This window comes from Acipenser ruthenus, chromosome 7, assembly GCF_902713425.1.
Source record: "Acipenser ruthenus chromosome 7, fAciRut3.2 maternal haplotype, whole genome shotgun sequence".
Classification (NCBI taxonomy): domain Eukaryota; kingdom Metazoa; phylum Chordata; class Actinopteri; order Acipenseriformes; family Acipenseridae; genus Acipenser; species Acipenser ruthenus.
The window spans coordinates 34,461,974-34,481,275 of record NC_081195.1 but is presented as its reverse complement, the minus strand read 5'-3'; the positions used below and the strand labels follow the sequence as shown (position 1 = coordinate 34,481,275).

General features: G+C 39.9%; 1 protein-coding gene across 8 annotated transcripts in view; it reads right to left on the bottom strand.

Moving 5' to 3' along the window:
• Window positions 1-18,877, bottom strand: part of LOC117415279 (serine/threonine-protein kinase WNK1-like) — a 137,219-nt gene extending 118,342 nt beyond the window's left edge. For 7 of the 8 annotated variants that reach the window (XM_059026800.1, XM_059026803.1, XM_059026805.1 and 4 more), the window contains exons 1-2: window positions 17,570-18,877; window positions 14,689-15,917 (exon numbers count right to left, since the gene is read on the bottom strand). In XM_059026800.1, the coding sequence (XP_058882783.1) occupies window positions 14,689-15,519 (831 nt within the window). In that variant the 5' untranslated portion in view covers window positions 15,520-15,917; window positions 17,570-18,877. Of the gene's footprint in view, window positions 1-14,688; window positions 15,918-16,665; window positions 16,816-17,569 lie in introns of those variants that run through there. The other variant, XM_059026801.1, reaches the window with a different exon arrangement.
• Between the last annotated feature and the right edge of the window lie 425 nt (window positions 18,878-19,302).

Genomic DNA, 19,302 nt, shown 5'->3' with positions numbered 1-19,302 from the left:
CATCAAAGGACTTACAATAGCTTGTGAAACGGTGTTGTAATTAACAGCCTGTAGGTAAAGTGTATCTGCAAGGACAGCTTTCAATTCTAATACGTCACGTGCATGTTCACCATTTAGGTCTTGCAAAACAAATACAATGTGTAACCCATACTGATCTTGGGCATCAGTCGACTCGTCAGTGACCCCTGACAAGCAACCAGACTGTTTGACCAATTCCATAATCTCCTGCTTGTGATACTCAGCAACTTTAGCTAAGTATTCACGTCTCAGCTGGGCTGATGAAGGATTCACTCCACCATTTGCTACACTAGGTCTGAAGAATTTATGTAACTTTTGGTTGTCCAGTTTTTCAAGAGGGATGTTTGTGCAAACAAACGCCTCGGTCAGGTCAAAATGTAACGTGTTTCGTGCTTCAGGGTTTTCAGTGGACTTTTGGAACATGGAAGTCACTATTTTTTGTTTCTTTGCAAGTAACGAAGTCGCAGTACTGCTCTGGATTTCCGCCTTTCTCTTTCGGTGAATACTTTAATCTAAATGCCGTCAACAGCCGATTCTTGGTAGTGATCTACAGATTTTAAATTTTTTATTTTTTATTTTTTTTAATACTTTCTTCTACTTCAGTCCTCCACAGCTTAAGGGCATGTAGCCTACCTTCGCTCAAATATAAGAGCATGACCATTCCTGATTGGAAAGTATGTTGGGTCATGTAGGTTTCCTGCTCCAGTACAAGTGGAGCAGGACAGGAGGGGACAGAAACAGAAAAATACAATACAGTTTCTAAGAATTTTGCTGTGATGATGCGAGAGAAGAACGATTAAACATGCATCTCTTCACAGCACACACTCAGTAGCAGGAATAAAATCAGAGCGACTAAGATTACAAAGCATGGCTTCCATTAGCGGTAAATGTGTTTTTTTTTGCCTTTGATCGTTTTTCAAAGCTCCACAATTCCAAGTTTCTGTGCTCCTACTGGTCGAAGGCATCAGAAAGCACGGCATTTCCTGCCCTGCAGTAGCACCACTGCGAATTCGAGAGTTCATCTTGGGCCTCTCATACTCCTCTGTATAATACAGGTCTCCAAAGTTCAAAAGAGCGCCGCCTGTTACAAGCTCCATGCTGCTGTCAATTTGATACACTATATCGAGGTGCATATTGTTACTAATTCCCCAGAGTGCTTTTGTAATGCTGCCCTTACCTGTTTGCCAAGTCTGCATATTAAAGCGTTTAAATAAACAGCACCAAAAAGCGTTTTCAGCTGAGCTTCCCCCCCCCCCCCGCAGAGCTAATGCATGTCACACATTTCTTTGTAAAAGCAACTTATTGTGCAAGACCAAAAAATGTAACTTTTTAATGCTTGTTTTCAGTTCCCCAACATGCATGTTGCAATGTTGCATGCCCTTGCAATAAAGTAGCAATTTTGTTTAATTAAAATTCTATTTAACATTTATAAAAGGTTATCACCGTGCTAAAAATATCTTTAGACACGGTCTTTTTTATTTTTGTTATGCTGGTCAAGCTGGCTATTGGGAGATACTGGTACTTTTGTTTGGGGATTGGGCCATACCCATCATTACTACCAAAAGTTTTTTTCATGCACTGTAGAGTATATACATTTTTGCTCATATTTTTATACAGAGCAAGTTTCGTTTAGTACAGCTTTCAATACATAAACCTGATCTTCATTCCAGCAAATCTCCTACCTGCCTACCCAACTTCACAAACCTTACCCTAACACAATGGTCTTCAGAGCTAGAGCTTTCAAGTTCAACTCTGTCTAATGAAGCATTGCAATAGTTTGGGGTTTTCTTAGATGCGTGTGGTTTCTCCGTTTTTGGAGCATGGTTAACTGCTAACCATGTATTGTACAAGTTTGTATTTCAAATACCTCAGCGGTGGAACTCAAAGATTACAGAAGGGTGTCTTCTATAAATAGCGAGCGTTACAGGGCCCTGTCAGCCCCTATAGTAATCCTTTTCATTTGCTGCCAAAATTGTTACCTTGCAAAAAGGCCAACAATCTCTTTCAACAGTACCGATGTGTAAATAAGTAACACCCTGCAGATACTCTAAAGCAGAGTTTCCATTAACTGGTAAATACCCGTCCGAGAAGGTTTCAAGAGCTAGTTGACAGGCAGAGACTGAAGCGCCCCTCAGTTTGACGGCAGCAAAAGGTCTGTGATGGGCTGCTAGAAACACTGACTGTCACCAACAAGAGCGAATGAGTGTGCCTCAACTACGCCCTTTAAAAAAGGCACAGAAAATCGAATGAGCGCGATTCGGCAGTTCCCGTCTTAACACTTGCTTATTAACAAAGCAAGTCACCGATAGGCCGATTCAATCCACGCCTCCTCCTTTCGTTCTTACTGCAGTGGATTTATTTTGTTTTCATCCATTATTGCGATTGACTGTGCTTCATGGGTTCATTTCAAATGAAAGCATACAGCAAGTGCTGTTTACTTTTATATTTGTGTATGTTTGTCAGTCTTAAAGGGATTGCAGCTCGTGTCACCACTATTAAGACACGAGGGAAACACCCAAAACCTTATGTTCCTTGTCAACAAGAAAGTCAAGAGGTTCTTTTTGTGAACTTAGTGCTCATGAAAGGAGAGACAGTAGCATTCGTCCTTCGTCAGCGATGGTGTGACCTCAATCCGAACCTGAACATGCCCTGCCATTCAGATTTAGGCTTTTCTCAAGCACAGAATTTCAGTGCGGTAGTTTACTGATGCAGAATAATGTCCACTGGGAAGCCACTTTGTACTCAAGCTGGATTAAACCCTGGCCTCCAGAGTGGAATATCAGGCTAATGAATTGGATATCATGCCACCAAGCCCCTTTCACATCAACCATCAAAAAGGACAGCTCCATTTCAACAGGTTTGGGGATTTTTAGATAAAACATTGTAGTTAGAAAGTGAGAGCATCATTGGCCTAATAACAGAGATGTAGTCTATTAAATCTAATGCAATTCTGATCCACCCAAATAACCTTGACAGCTTCCAAGTGAGAGGGCTCTGCTAATATCAGTAAACTGAATTCTGCAACCCAGTGCGTCACAAGCAGTACTGTCCTGGGGATCAGGTTCCATTCTCTCTCGTCAGTAATTTCCAAGTGTCATTCCATCATTGGGAAGGCTGCATGTGCAGGAATGCCGAGCCATTCCATCTTCTTAATACAGATCTTTGTGTTGCAGTCACTGGGGAAGCATGCACCATTAACTCTATGCAACTTACTTGGCAAGCAGCAGTATTACACATTTAATTGAATTTCCTGGCAAGAGGGTCAATGCCAAGGAGGATTTTAGAGAGCGAGGATAATTTTACAAGCCACTTAGGAAATATTCACAAATAAGACCCTGAGATTGATGCGATACAGCCATTTGAATTGTATCAGTTTTTTAACATAAGGCTTGGATCACAAATGTGTCGGATGGAAATTACCTTACTGTATATTATGCTATAGTGCCAAATTCTTATTTAACTATCCCATTAAAAAAAAAAAAAAACATTTTGCTAAAATTTTAGGTAATCTCCAGCTCAGGCAGCACTCCCTTGAAAGACATGTTATATTTCCAAGCTTCTGAACTTTAAGAAAACTTCAGGATAACAGCATGATAACACTTTCAAGTAAGGCTTATTACTTTATATACATGGTGTTCTTTACACACAGTTATGGTATTCTATATACTATAATGCCCTATGGGGTTGCATCAGGTGAGCGTTCTATACTGCAAGAGGTGAACCCAAGGCATGTGCATTATACACAGGGTGTATTAGATTTGAGTAATGTATAAGGAAGTTCATCTCCAAAGTGCAATGTTCTTGTACAGAGGAACATGCCATGCAAGAGGAACAGCACACAGAGTAAGCTTTTTACTCCATTTGATGGAAGAGCAAAGTACCCCTCAAGCTTTCAGCTAATATAATACTTTGCACACTGTTGTCAAATCCTCTCACTGTTGTCAACACTAACAATCCAGACATACAGGAGACATTTTTTTCTGCAAGTGTAAATACTTGTACAATGGAACTCATGGTGTTCCTGAACTGATTCCCTCTACTGCAGAGCACATTAAAGGGAATTCAAATTCTTGCAGCTCATAGCTGAACTGAAACGAGCATGACCAAGGTACAAATCGGTTATTTTAAGAGCTGTTGATTCATTACATATTGCGAGTAGTTGCATTGTTGTTTTAAAACGTTAAAAATTGTTAATGCTTGCTTCAAAACAATGTCAATGAATTACAGTAACACAGCTTGCAAAATCACAACTGGCTTTAACAGATTTGTCCAACTGCTTCACCACAACTTTGGAGAAAGATAACTACATGAATAGCCTGAGATATAGATAGATACATAGATAGAGCGAGCATGTACTCACACTTAATATTTGAAAAACGGTTATTTTGAGGATGATTTAATGTACTGATAATGCTAAAAGGAAACCCAATAAGAAAAACAAAAAATAAGCCCTTTTACAGAGTTGTATTTAGCTTTATGCAAAGCACCCTGCTGAGTGAGAGAAACCACAAAAAGTGGAAACAGCGCAATATTGTTCAAAAGGAAACGGCACCCAAATGAAGAGCCGTGTTTCAGCTCCGTCTTTAAGAAAGACGAGACGCAATCATGTTACCCACGAACAAGCCCGTGCTGTACATCTCATTTCCGTAACTGTTCTGCTTGCACCAACACCTTTTAGCATACTGACTTTTTAAAAATGTACATTTCACCAGGTTAGTAATCTGTCCCTCAGTATCACCAATCCCCAATTTAGCACGATCCGTTTTCAGATCCGGAATGAGGTGCTAGTGGTAGCCAAAGGCAGGCTGTTCTTCCTCACCTGTCACTGACACTAATTTCTCAAGCACCAACATCGGGGGGAAAAACAGACAATCAAATACTATGTACATTTCAAAACCTGCTACTACTACTGTAGACAAATGGTTTTAGCTCATTTCTGATCGTTTCGGAAGTTGCTGTAGATTTAAAATGCTGTCTAATTTACTGTAGCGTGCTGCCAGATGAAATGTATCTAGACAGGCAATTCTGTGGCACAGAGCTGTGAGCTTACAAAAACGACTGACGTCCCTCTATAGGAATTTTAAGAATTCTGAAGCACAAACATAAAACATGTGCTTCAAACAGGGGCCTGCAAATCAAAAGGTATTCTCCGGTCCACTGAAAAAGCATTTTATATTACCTAGTCAATTTCATTCTCAAATCACCAAGACCCTGGATTCAAAAACAGATATATTCACATGCATATTCAGCGAACAATAAGCAAGTCAACATGGAATTTAAAGCATTGGTTAGCACTCCTTTCAAACAGCTGTTGATACGTCTGTATGACCAGGATTTACAGTTCATTTGAGGAACAGACCCTGCTGCCCCTTCAATAGCATACTCCATGGAGAAGGCAAACTGCAACTGCAGAAGCTTTAATCTGCAATTCAGCAATTTCAGCTTGACAAGCCAATAGATACTGGCTACGCTTTCTTGTCTCTTGTAGCTATGTGTTTCCTGCCTTGTGACTGAAATCACATGCAGATAATAGAATTGACATACTTGCAATAAGTTGGCATTTCAGCCCATTGAATTGAATGGGAAGGCAAGGTCTGGACACGAACCACAAACCATACAGTTCAAAGACAAATGCCTTACTATTCAACTAAAGAGCAAACTCTGCAGTTGAGGGATGTACATGTCTTATGCTGATGTCAGGATTATGAACTCATCAGCTGCTAGGTGATGCATTACATTCTCTCCCCGCTTAACCAAAACTCACCCTCATGCATAAACACAACAGGGTGCAACTGCCTAGGATGTCTCAACACATCTGAGTTGACATTATGTACGTACGTGTGTGTATGTGTGTGTGTGTGACGAACGCAGGATTTTCAGGTTCGGAAGTAATAAAAGCCATTATATTGCTTAGAACACAGGCAGAGACTGCATCGCAGCAGGGGCAGGGGGTGTGGCCTGTGTGTTACATTAACACAAAGTAGAAAAATATCACAGGAGTAAAGAATCTGTTGTGTAGGCCTTACTTTACCCAAGTGAATTAACTACAAAACAAAGGATGCCAAATAGCAGTTCAAGTTAAACGTTGTTTTGTTTATTCCCAAAACACACAGTACATAAAGTTGACAACGCATTTCAGAGGTCACGTTTACACAGAAATCTGTGTTACATACGCAGGACATTTCAATAAAATACAAAAAATAACAGCAGTGCGTTTCTAAAACAGATGTAAAAAGACCAAAGATCCCAATCCAATAAGGCCTGTAGGGTTTTTATTGAGAACTATTCCGACATCTTTCCTAATTTCGCAAAACTTGAAGCAATTGCAATTATGATACCTGTATCTAGTGTACCAGCAGAACAGGGTTTTAGTTGTCAGAACAGAGTGCAGACCAGCAAACACTCTCCTTTACGTGAGGATCATCTAAAACAAGACAATTTCAATGGAAACTCCTGATAATTATTAAGACTTTGATTTTGAAAGAGCACAAGTCACTTTTTGACTTGGGTCCTAAAAGGAAACTTTAACATCTGAATTCTGTATCTGAATACATGTCAAAAAATTTTGTTTGAATATTCGGATTTTGAATATTTTGTCCTATACATACTTTTGCTTCTTTTGAATACTAGAGTTCTCAGTGCATCGCTTATTGTAGAGGATTGCTTATTCGATATTTCATTAGGAAATTGGTTTCTGATTGCAACTATGAATAGGTGGATGTTCACTGGTCTATTTGGCAAGGCTGAGGCGATGTATCAATCCATTGTATCGTCTGAACACTATCGACAGTCAAGCCTGTCCATCGTTTCTGTGCCAAGGTTTTAAACAAAGTTTTTTTTTTTGTTTTTTTTAATTAAATCTGTAATCATTTATTGGATTTCAGCACAGAGCTACCCACTTTCTCTCTCGATGCATCTGCTTTTTTGGAAAACGATACATCGGTGGTGAAAAATTAGGTGTTGCCCGAGCCTTTGCATTTGGTGTCTTCTTCCACCACTGTGCCATGACCATCGGGTCTGGTAGTTTTGTTATATAAACTATCATCCACTGGGAGCCCAAGCTGAGATCACTAAAATAGCTTGGGAAGTATTCTGCTACATCAGTTGTGTATGTCACTAAAATGACCCAAAATCTGAAGGACAGCAATAACTACTGTATGAGATCATTCCAGGAAATTGCTCATCTCTGGTGATGTATAGTTACACTACCTATAGGTTGATCATTCCTGTGCTGACAGATAATTGGTGTGCATGCAGTGCTGGAGTTTAGAAATAAAAACACACATAAATGCAAGGCATACAATGGGAGATTTCTTCTTTAAAGATGTGTGTGTGAGTTTAACTCTCGACAATGTCACCAAATTCCATCTTGACCCCTTATTTACCCCCCTTTAATTTTGCAGAATAAAAACCGCTTTTGCTCAGAAGCTTTAGCCTTGACCCCGGGGAAAGCTGTGGAATTACATGAAACTTCGTCACATGCTACAGATCACCACTGAAAAGAAATAAAAGCAAGCCTTGGCAAGCATCCCCTCAGCACTGAGAGGAAAATGATCCAGGTATGCAGCTCCAGAGTACCCCAAGCCTCCCTAAAACTCAAAAAAACACTTCTACCACCTTCCACGACAAATCTCATGTCTATATTAGGCTACACCAGCACACACACACACACACACACACACACACCAGGGCTTGATTTGAGGAAGTCAAGTCAGGAGGGTGTTCTTAAAAAAAGCATAATTATAAAACAGAATGCAAGCTTGCCTCTAACTAATAACTAGCTTTCAGCTCAGCTGTTTCAGGAGTGCATACAGAAGTACAAATCGAACTCAGGCTTTGATTCTGGAGCACACAATTTCTGTTTCATGTAACAAACACCAGATTCCGATACTCTCTGTAACTTGCACTAAAGTTTCCTAAAGTCCACTACAGTATATGTACCTCACTGCCAGGAACATGCATTTCCTGTAAGGGTGACATGTCTAAGGACTTGTATCCTCAGTCACCAGTTAAAGAGAAATGCAATTTGGTGCCCCATTACATAAGACAATAGGTAGCATCTCAGCCCATGTGTTAATTTAAATGGATGCTGCATGATTTTTAAAATGAGAATCCCATAGAAGTCTCTGGTGGCAGGTTCTAGAATGCACGATTCTAAAAGCATTCTAGATCCCAGCACCTGCGTATAATTTATAAAGCAAATGCTATCATTTTGTTCCAAAGGAATTTTAACAATAAACAAACAAAGGGAAATACTGATGACTGCATTGACCGTCGGTTAGCTGTGGTTACTTTCTGCTCTCGGCACTTCCTGTCACAGTTCTACTGAAACACTTATGGATTTTCCAGAGACACTTCATTTTTTTTTGGTTTTTTTTTTTAAATAAAGGATTTTATGGTTCTTCCCCTTCATTTGATTGCACAGTTGTGAATCACAGAATACAAAATAAACATACAAATGCTGTACGTTTTTTTTTAAATCTTCTGCATAAACCTTTGTATACCATTCCAACTATCAAACACATTTTCAATGAAAAACTGAAAATTGATTTAGCATTACTGTAAATTGTCATTTTTATATGTTACTTGTATGTAAAATACTTCACACAGTATTCAGTTACTGTGGTTTACAATGCATCAAGACGCTATTAAATAACCTCTTAGAAAACAATGAAAGTTAGAGACTCAATTTTTTTTCAGTTCAATGTTTAGTAAAATATTACGGCGTACCGTATGTATTCCGTTTAAACCCAAACACCCTTAAAACAAAGACAAAATGCAAAGGTTAGAAATTACAGTAATGCTAAAAAATAAACTTAGTAAGAAAATTAGACTTCCCTAGGATTAGACAATCCCCTAGTTTAGGAATATCACTTCAATTACCAGTGGTTCGAACAATCAGACCCTGCCAAATCTGCTCGGAACTGATCACAGCTATCGTAGGATGGGGTTTACTGTACACACATTCATTGGTTCCTTGTTGAAAGTTGTCCTACTGGGCAAGGGAAGAACATACAAACTTTCTTAAAACACCAAAGACATGATCTGAAGGTGGACAGATTGACAGGTAGTTTCCAGATGACTTAATGCTACAGATTCCCCTGCAGCGTTGCCAATGCTGTATGCTGTGATGTTCGTATCATTCTGTTTCCAGATTACAACACTCATTTCAATCATAGCATCAGCATTGTTGCAGGGGAAGCATTATCTCAATACACTACAAGAGACATTAGCTTGTGCTCCTGACTAAAAAACATTATTTAACCATACAGTATCATATTTAGGGATCTGTTTGCTGAAATGCCAAGTACCTAGTACACCTAAACTGGGACTGAAATGTATTCCAGGATTTCCAGGCCAGTACCAATTTCTAACCTGTATACAGCCACACAATTTGGTGAAATGACCAAGGGTAGGTAGCTTGGGCAACACAAGCAACTGAAGAAAACAACAAAGACAGCATTTGGATTCTTAAGTTTCTTTTCTATTGAAACAAGACATCCTCCAAAAAAATATAAACCCTTTAAAGAAAGAGGCAATTCATTAGCTGATCCAACTACCTAGCTCCTGTCAGTCTGAGCTGTAGTATTAGTCACATAAGATTTAAAGAGACACTGCGCACTTGTGAAGCAAGTGTTAATAAGTCTGCATGGTAGTCAGACGGAAGGTTTGTTTGCTGTTTTAGCTGGTAATTGGATGGGATCACAACAGAGTGGAACGCCTGGCTTAGCCCTGCACACTTCTTAAATAATTGACACTTCCTTCAAGCCCACAGGTATGGTTTTAACAATTACTGGGATTAAAAAAAAAAAAGTACAAAATAATACGATATGTTTTCTTTTCTTGGTACAATGAAACCTCCATTTTAAGTATATCTGCATGCTGATAGAAGCGCTAGGTTTATTATTTTAAATGACTTAAGCCCCGGTCACACCTGGAACGATAACGATTTTTAAAAACCGTTCCAGTTCAAATGAATGGAGGAAGTCACACCACAACGATAACGAAACTGTAAACGATAGCTATTTTTTCGATCTACAATAACAATAAATGTTTCTGGCCAATCAGGGCTATATTAAATGTGACATCATCACCTACCTGGTGTTAATTTATATATTATTTTAAACACAACAAACAGTAAATACACGCATTGCAATGATTTACTACAGAGAAGACTGTCCTCCACTGTTCCACCACAGATCATCTGTCGGAATACATCAAGGAATCTTTTTTTTTTTTTTTTTTTTTTTTTTTTAATTGTGTTATAAATTATTTGACAAATAGCCATTAACGTATAATTATAGCACAAGCACGATGGATGATCCTATATGATCCATAAAGACATAGAAAGTCTGCATATTGTAGTTGCTTTTTTTTGCTTTAAATAATAATAATTAGTATAAATATATGCATAATGTATGGAGAATCGTCTCTCGTCATATTCAGTAAGGTGTAATCAATGATACATACCGTGTTCTTATTGTATGTTTTACTTTCATGGGAAGTGGTTGTTCCCAAGGAGACCGTGCATACTTCCTTGAGGCAATACCCACGGCGTAATCTGGACTATACCAGCGAGCATGTGGAATTCCCCCAACTCCTCCCTACTCTGTAGTACCCCGTGTCCCCACATTGGTCTTGTCTCCTACGCCTTCTGTTGATCTAATACAACAGGAGTATTTCTTAATGTTCCTCATGACTGTCCCTCATCTTGCTGGAAATAAAAGTGGGCGTGTACTAAAACTTTGATTGGCATTTGCTGTACAATATATCAGAGCCTTTTTATATTTCTGGTGTGACCGCTTGTGGCAAAGTGCCCCGCCCCTGTGTGCATTTGTGTGTTTTGTGTATGTATGCGTGCGTATGTTAATGTTGGTGTATAGATTGGTACACGGGATATAAACGGGTCTGTGTTTCACGTATATTTAAAAAGTGTAGATTTGTATGTAGGCACGAGGAGGGCACAAATCACTTCACGTGCTGGTTAAATGTAATATGTGAGCACGGGGTTGCACAGAATTAATTCACGTGCTGGGATTCAAGTGAATAATTAATTAGTAATTGAATCCCAGCACAACAGTATAAATAGGCACATTTTTAGTCAGTCAGGGTTGGTGTTCGGTGAGTGGAGAACGGGAGAGAGAGAAGGAGAAAGTAAAAGAAAGCAAAAGCGTAAAGATAAGTGTTTTCACTCACCGTGTTTGTTCGTCTGTCCTGCACCGTCTGTTTAGTGTTTAGTCGTTTTGTATGTCTGTTTATTTTGGCGCAAGTGCCGTGTCCTGTTTTGTGTACTGTTTAAAACCTTTTATTTGTTATTAAACGCTGAGTGCAGCCATTGCACTCAGCTCATCATCACCACCGTCTCTGTCTGTGTATTCCTCTCTGGTCTGACGCCACCCACTCTGGCCGTCTTTGTGACACCGCTCCATACATTTATGGTTCTCGTTATCATTACCGCTAACGCTCCAGGTGTAACCGGGGCTTTACGGTCAATAAACAGCAGCCTAATTCAAGACTTTAATGATTTGTCTGACTTTGGCATAGTCAAAACTAAGAGATGCTGGTCAAAAACTAAAATGCAGTCTTTTGGCTATATTTTCACATCAAAAGGCTATATTATTTATTTATTTTTATTTTTTAAGACTACTATTAAGCACACTCAAAAATGTAAGACTTTAATAGGTTCTTGTGAATGGCTGTTTACACAAAGACACCAAAAGAACTGAGAAGACTGTCTGATGATTTAAAGCTCCTGCCTGCTCTGTCTTAAACTCAGAGTGGTGCTGCAGTTTGAGCACAGATGCCACTTCTCATCCCAGAAGTCCTAACAATTACAGACTGCCAGATTTGAACTACAGTTGTCTGGGGGGTCTCTCCAGTAAAATCTGTATCTTCTAACCAAGACAATAAAACCTGTGTGTTGTGGGGAACATCACATTTACAAAAGAAGTCCTGGAGCCAACGCAGCACAAGTTTTGTTATGCTCTACAGAGCTGTTATGAAGCTTAGGCTGTGCTGTAGAACACAAATGTGTTTTAGTAGGGGATACAACCTTGCATCAATATTTAAAACAAATTCATCTAATTAAAACACCTGCAAAAGGTATGACATTCTAAGCTGTAGTGACCTAAAGGAGAAAGCCAACTGACCTTTCCTGTAAAATGTTATCTGTGTAACAGCAGTTTAAAATGCGGACAGCCTGCTGTAAGTAATGGCATTAGCATGTCTCGTAGTGTTTTAGTGACTTTGGGAGGGATGTAAACAAACTGGAAAATCAATAAGGTCTTGCTCTCTTTCACACAAAAGTCTAAACTGTGAGGACATCTTAGTATTTATAAAACTATCCATGAATTCCATGTAGTTGCAGCTTGCATAGACTGAAGCCTCACCATTTGAGCGTCTCTATACATTGAAAATGCATAAGACAAGCAATTTTTTTGTCAATTTTGTACTTTAAATTGACAATGCTAGTTCAGAACAAATGTACAAATGCTTACTATATTGACAAATAGTATATATTTATTAAATGAATGCATGTGTCTTTTTTATCACAGTGCGAGAAGCCTGCAATGGCAGCAGTTAATGGCTATAGTCCTATCCATTTCCCCACATTAACAGTAACATTAGATCACTGTTTAAAGTGGAGGGAGGGGTCTCTAGACTTACACCGGCATTACAATTCCAGGTTACCAATGGTAAAAATGAGCTGTGGTTTGTCACACTTGTACTTTGCTTGAACAAAAGTTATTGTATTTCTTGCTCTTATGGTATTACTTGTATTGTAACACTTGAAATGTATTTGCTTACGATTGTAAGTCGTCCTGGATAAGGGCGTCTGCTAAGAAATAAATAATAATAATAATAATAACAAAAGATAAATTCTCCCATACGTGTTTGAACCCTTAGAACAGCCAAATGAACAGGATTTGACCCTGAAACGACCTTGCAAATCAAGTAAATGTAGTACCAGATATCAAAAATGGAAATAAAGTATGTTTGCTTTAACATAGAAATGCACAACTGATCATTATTTATGGAATTAATTTGTTAGCTACAACTGCTTTAAGCACGGACAGCACTATTGAAGACATCAGACGGATGGATGAATCTATTCCAGGTTTCAAATGATCCAGTCATGCTACAGACATCCTGACAAACTATACTGAGCATCAAAAGAATTATATTTGAGCATCAAAAGAAACATATCACTTATATTTGGATAAAATTCAAAAAATTACAAACTCTGTTTTAGAGCAGGTGCAGTGACTTTTCAAACTTGCAATTCAACAGCTGCAATCACTCCATATCCAGTGTCCAATCAACTGTCTCATTAATTAGGTGATTAAGTGCTTCAGTCATAGTCACTCAAGCGTGTCATGGTCAAGGATGAATGATCGAGTGATTAAAAAGAAACCAAAAACATTTTGTCAATATCCATAATTTATATACCTTATTTTTCTTGGTATATAATGCTAATGCTAATGCCAGAATAAGAAGTGGTGGCCCTTTTTCTCAAAAACAAAAACATGTTTTGCAATTATTTTCTGGAAAATTCATATATGACTTTTCATGCACTTCTTAATTATAAGTAATTGTGTTAGAAAGCATCTTGTGGCAGAGAATTAGTTCACTAATGTACCATGACTGATTTTAATTTGCTTTTATTTTTTTGGGGTGCTTTTTAGAGTTGATGGACAATGTCACCGATACAGTCAGGCACATTGCAGACTAGCAACCCGATGGCTTCCCCTCACAGCTCCGACACCAAGGGAGTGTGTGCATCTCAATCCTGGCCATCAGTCTAGAAGAACTGGGCAGGACTGAGCGGTGCTTGGGTACATTCCATTATTTGCTTAAAATCTGTGTAGATCAGCAAGATTTCATAAGTCTACTTCCACTTAATATTGTAGCAATTCTTGTGTTAAATGAAATGCAAGCCTCCTTTTATCCCTCCTACAGACACACCCAAACATGCTGTTGAGAGCACAGCTATGTGCAAGAAGCTATGTGTTCCAAGAGCAAAAAACAGCCCCACCTGGTGAACCTGTCATTGGTGATTAATCAGCATCACTTTCTCCAATTGGCTCAGCCCCACAGTCATGATTATTCAAACCAACCAGTTTAACAGTTAAGGACGCAGCTCTAACTGTGCTTAACCTGAGACTGCGTCGAGAAAATGAAAACCTGCCCTCAAGTACCACTCAGTGAACTTCTCATCCCCTTTCCCACCCCAGGATTCATGAACAGGGTGCCTGCTGACAGAGGTAGGCAACAGAAGCTAGTCCATCAGTCTGCATACGTATGTATGTGTGCATCTCAGGTTTCCTTCAATTCCTTGAAACATTCTCATTGACAGCTGGGCCTTAAAATTAGATCACTAAACTAGAGGGGACAGAGCGCTCTGAGGTTGATGTGTCTCACCCTCCAAGAGTGATATTCCAGGTCCACAAATTAAAAAGTCACCAAGACAATGGTTAGAAGTTTGACAAACTGGGATTAGAGGTTCTTGCTCTGACTAGGTACTATAACCTATTCCCTTTGTGTCTACCATTCAATTTAGCCACTTGCATGCACAGATAATATTCTTGCAAGGATGACATATGGTTGTGGTTATATAACACAGCAGGATGTTGGGTTAAGGGTTAAAAGAAAAACAAAAAAATCCCTCACCTGCAACTCGCACCAAGCCACCTCCACCGTTGTTTCAGTATCCAACCCCTTATAGACGGTTTTGAAGGATCCTTGGCCGATCTCGATGTCAAACTTGAGGAAGCGCCCATCGGGGGACGTCCCCACCGCCTTGGTCTCCACCTCTTCATTGTCCTCCTGCTGCTGCTTCTTCTCTGCTGCCTCCCGGAGCTCCGCCTCCGTTTTCACTTGCCCTTCCCCTCTGGAAAATCCCAACCCGGCCTCTTTTAGAACTTCCTTCCCTTTGTCCTGTTTCCCAACCGCAACACTGCTGCCGGCGGCACCGCCATCACAAGCATCGATCTTATCCCCGACATGGTTAGAAGCATCGCTGACTCCGGCAGGAGCTAACACCACCGACTGCCCATCGCTAACCACCAGGACAGGCATGCTCGCTTCTTCCGTGTGCCCGCTGGTCTCATTGCACACCTCTGGGGCTACCTCCACTGGAGGCACCTCTGCAGGCTGGGGGGCCAATGCAGGGGGCTCGCTGGGCCCCACAATGATAGTGGAGAGGGAGCTGTCAGAATCAGGAGGGGAAGAGAGGATGCAGGCATTGCTGGGCAGGTCCAGGGCCGTGGCGTTGGAGTCGCAAATGACGCTTCGTCGGAAGAAGCGGTGCTCCGCGGCTCTGCTGTCCTTGTCCATGGTGTGCCTGCGCTTTCGTAAAGCCACTTCTACATGTCTGTTATTCAGCAGATTCACCCCCAGCTTCTCACCCACAGATGTATCCGAACAGGACCCGTTCCCGTTCTTAGGGGGCGCCAAGGACGTCGATATCTTGTCTGAGTTTTCTGACATTTTTGCTAGCATGTACAAGTCTAATAAAAAATAATAATTCTGAACCACTTCCAAGAAACTCCCCTTTTCAGACTCCTTTTCCAGCTAACAACCCGCCCCCAAACAGGTGTGTCCTGGAAATTCAGTAGGGACAATGAATACAATTACAGTGCAAAGGGTCTGGGCCCTGGACAGGAGGTGTTCTTTTGTAGTTCGAAAAGAACAAAATGCAGTCACAGAAAAGGAATCGCAAACACTGAGAAACCGGGACAGTCCAGACCACACCATCCATTCTGCAACGCACCAAAGATAGCCGTCATTGAGCTACAGAAAAAAAAAAATCCAAGAGGGCGGGGGTAGGAGGAGAGAGGCGTTCTTGCTTACTGATGCGTATTTGTAATCCGACAGTTGATCCAGACGGAAAAGGTTTACTGAAACATAAAAAAAATAAAGCTTTAATTGCACATTCACATTTAGATTCTCATTTCCACTAAGCATTACATGGAGTACTTTGTTATCTGGTATGTGATACTGACCAGGGGTGATTGGAAGTGAATCCCTAGCACTGTTAAAAACAAATTAAACTCTCACCCAACCGTTACTGATCATCTTCACTTGAATCCTGTCCAATAGTACATGTCATCCCAACCAGAAACAGGCAGAACTCTTTGTAGCAAGCTACTGTATTTACTATTGCTGCTTTATTTGTAGTTAGAATTTTTATTAGAATCCCTTCAGCTGCAAGATCTGCAAGCAACTAACTATTCTCTCATCTTTATATTACTTGGTCAACTCCTGGCAATATATATACAGTATATATTTTAATTATTATTCTCCACAGTCCTTGGCTGAGCATATTATCACACACAACTGAAACAAAATCGGTAACACACACTAATTCATTATTTCAAACTGACCTCTATATGAGTCAATCAACCATGGCCTGGGGTCTCACAACAGTACAATCACACACCTTAGGCTTACTGTAGCCTAGGATATCTCCAGCAGCTTGTCCCAGTCAATGCATGCACGTGGTGTTCCACGACAAACTAAAAGGTTAGAATTTGTATTTAACACCAACCAGTATTTATAAATATCATATAATAATATTGCAAAACAGTGGCTGTTAATGTTCTCATCCCACTTTTTGGAAGAAATGAAAAATCTAAAGTTTCCTACCTAGATCACATCACTTTGATTATGAAAGCTTTCAACCTGCAAAGTGAGCTGTGAAATAAAGCGCACTTAGACTTCACGGATAGAGCACAGTGCTGACAATTGTAAGTCGCCGTCTTCACACCGCCAGTCAGGCACAGACTGCTCAATTTATAATGCAGTATTTTCAGTCATGCCAAAGAACAGGGGCTGCAGCGCTGCTGGTGTTTTTTTTTTTTTTTTTGGCCTGTCTGTGTGTAAAACGGTGTTCTTGTGTCCCCGTGTGGAAATAGCAAAACGGAAGCTTGCTGGGTACTCTGCGCTACGCAGGGTCATTTAGCAGCTGCCGCCGCCGACGATGATGATGATGATGATGATTATTTGGCCTACCTAACAGGATTAGCGCCTGCTGCTTGCTGTCTCAGATTCACAATTAAGAAAATAGAGGGAAACAAATTAGTTTCTCAACAAAACCAGAGAAACAAAGACGAGTCGTTTCCTGTTGTAGATGCGCAAATCAACCACCAAAAATACTGCATCAACTGCGCCGTATCTTGCACTAAGGCAATCAAGAACGAAATTGAGATTGCAAATGCTATCAGAATTTCTAGTTGTACTGTTATCTATTAATTTGCTTCAGGCTTTAATGTGTTTATATTGAGGTGCCCATATACCCAATAATGGGGTGGCGGACTTAAACCCATAATAACACACACTTCTATTCAACTTATGTGCAGTTACACTTTTGTTTTGGTAAACCCTCCTCCCCAATCAATTCTAGGAGTAATTTCACGTTTTCATACACAAATGACACGATATATGCATACAAGCCCAAACCTAGTAAAATAAACTTTTGAAAAAAGGTTATTGCTACATATAAAATATGCAGGCATTTTTATAACAATCATGACAAAAAAAGTAAACTTACTTCTCATGTGACGTTCATTCTTCTGCAAACTCGTTCATTATAAACGAAACTTGGCAACAGAACAACGTATGTGTGTATGTATGTCCCCGAACAGGCCGGTCTTCCTCCAAATTTGCTAAACAGTCAAAGTTATCAAAAGATAATTGTTTTTAATAGAGCCAATTCGACTCAATTTATAGTTCCCATCGCGAGGCAGGACATCGGGTACATTTCCAACACAGACCGGGCAGAACCCCAAGTCGATAGTTTAACAGTTGAAATAAAAAAATAACAATAACGTTATAATAATGTATGTATTTTTTCTTATTGCGAATGCAAACACAGATACTCGTGCGGGTGGAAAGTTTTTCAATGCGCATCTGCCACCCTCTTCCGTGCTCTACTTTAAATCTTTCAGTTTAGCGTGTAGTTTCAAAAATACAGACACATCTTACATTTGCTTATCCGCTGAGAACAGACCCCCTCATGTTTCGTCTTCCATTATCCTTTTTTTTTAGGTTAATACACCAACTCGGTTTCAAAACAAATGATAGCGATTAATGACAGAGCCGTGTGCCCGTGGATGTTGATGTCATGCATCCATGATCAAGACTCGAAAGCTAGCTTGTGTCACTGCACCTCCCCGGGCCTTCCCCTGGCCTTGATAGTCCGCTGCTCTTCCTTGCTCCGGGGTAAACCTCACTGAGTGTGTCACACGGTTAGCTATTGGATACTTGAAGTCAGGGTCTGGGAGAGAAACCCTTATGTCGGAAGGGGAATGACGAAAAATACCTCCACCCGTTCAAATTAAAAATACTCTCCCTCCAAATACTGCACTGTAATGTGATGTATTCATACTAATTTAGAAATACAATTCAAATAATAAGCAAAGAAGACTACTATTAAGCGGTTCTAGTAATGCAGTGACATTATGTTGTCCGCAAATGCAGAAAAAACGATTCCAATCCATGTAATAAAAAAAAAAATCCTTTTAATGTAAAAATAAAAATAAGAAAAAATGTTATATTATGGCTGTTCTACTATCTGTAAACCTAGCGCTGCAAAAATGAGTTTGCGTTTTCTATACATTAAACAAAAAATACGAACATATTTAAATAATTAAATAAACACTAACTTGATTGCTCAAAATTATCACCAAATTATATTTTATTACTTTATTCTTAATATTGATGTTACCCCTTACACACACTTTTGCTCTGCCTCAATACTAATGGCGACTAAAGCTGCAAAACCAAGAAGAGTCACAACTCTCCCCACCCCTCAATCCTAACGCGACGGCAAAAGGCGCGTACAACGCCTGCGCGGCCAGCAATATGCTCATCGGATTTGTAGTCTTTTTACCTGAAGAACAGCAACTCTTCCTTGCTGTCTATGGGCATAATACTACAGTTCCCGTGGTGCATTTCTGAAACCCGCGCGGAGACGCCAAAGAACTTCATAAGATTTTTGGAAACGCCAACGGTCAGAAGCTAAATAATGAACTACACTTCCCGTGGTTCAGGGCAGTTTAGTTTAAATCTGAGTGCATCATAGGAGTTGTAGTTTTTAATAATGAGACACTGTTGCCGGTGCTAGTTCCAACAGCAAACACCTCTCTGTTCCAGATATTCTTTGGAAAATCTCTGTACTGTACGCACATTATTTAGTTGACTCGGTCGAATATTAACCGGCTTTCAATAGTAGTACAGTTGTTGCAATATCCTATATTCATGTTTAGTTCCACACTATATAAC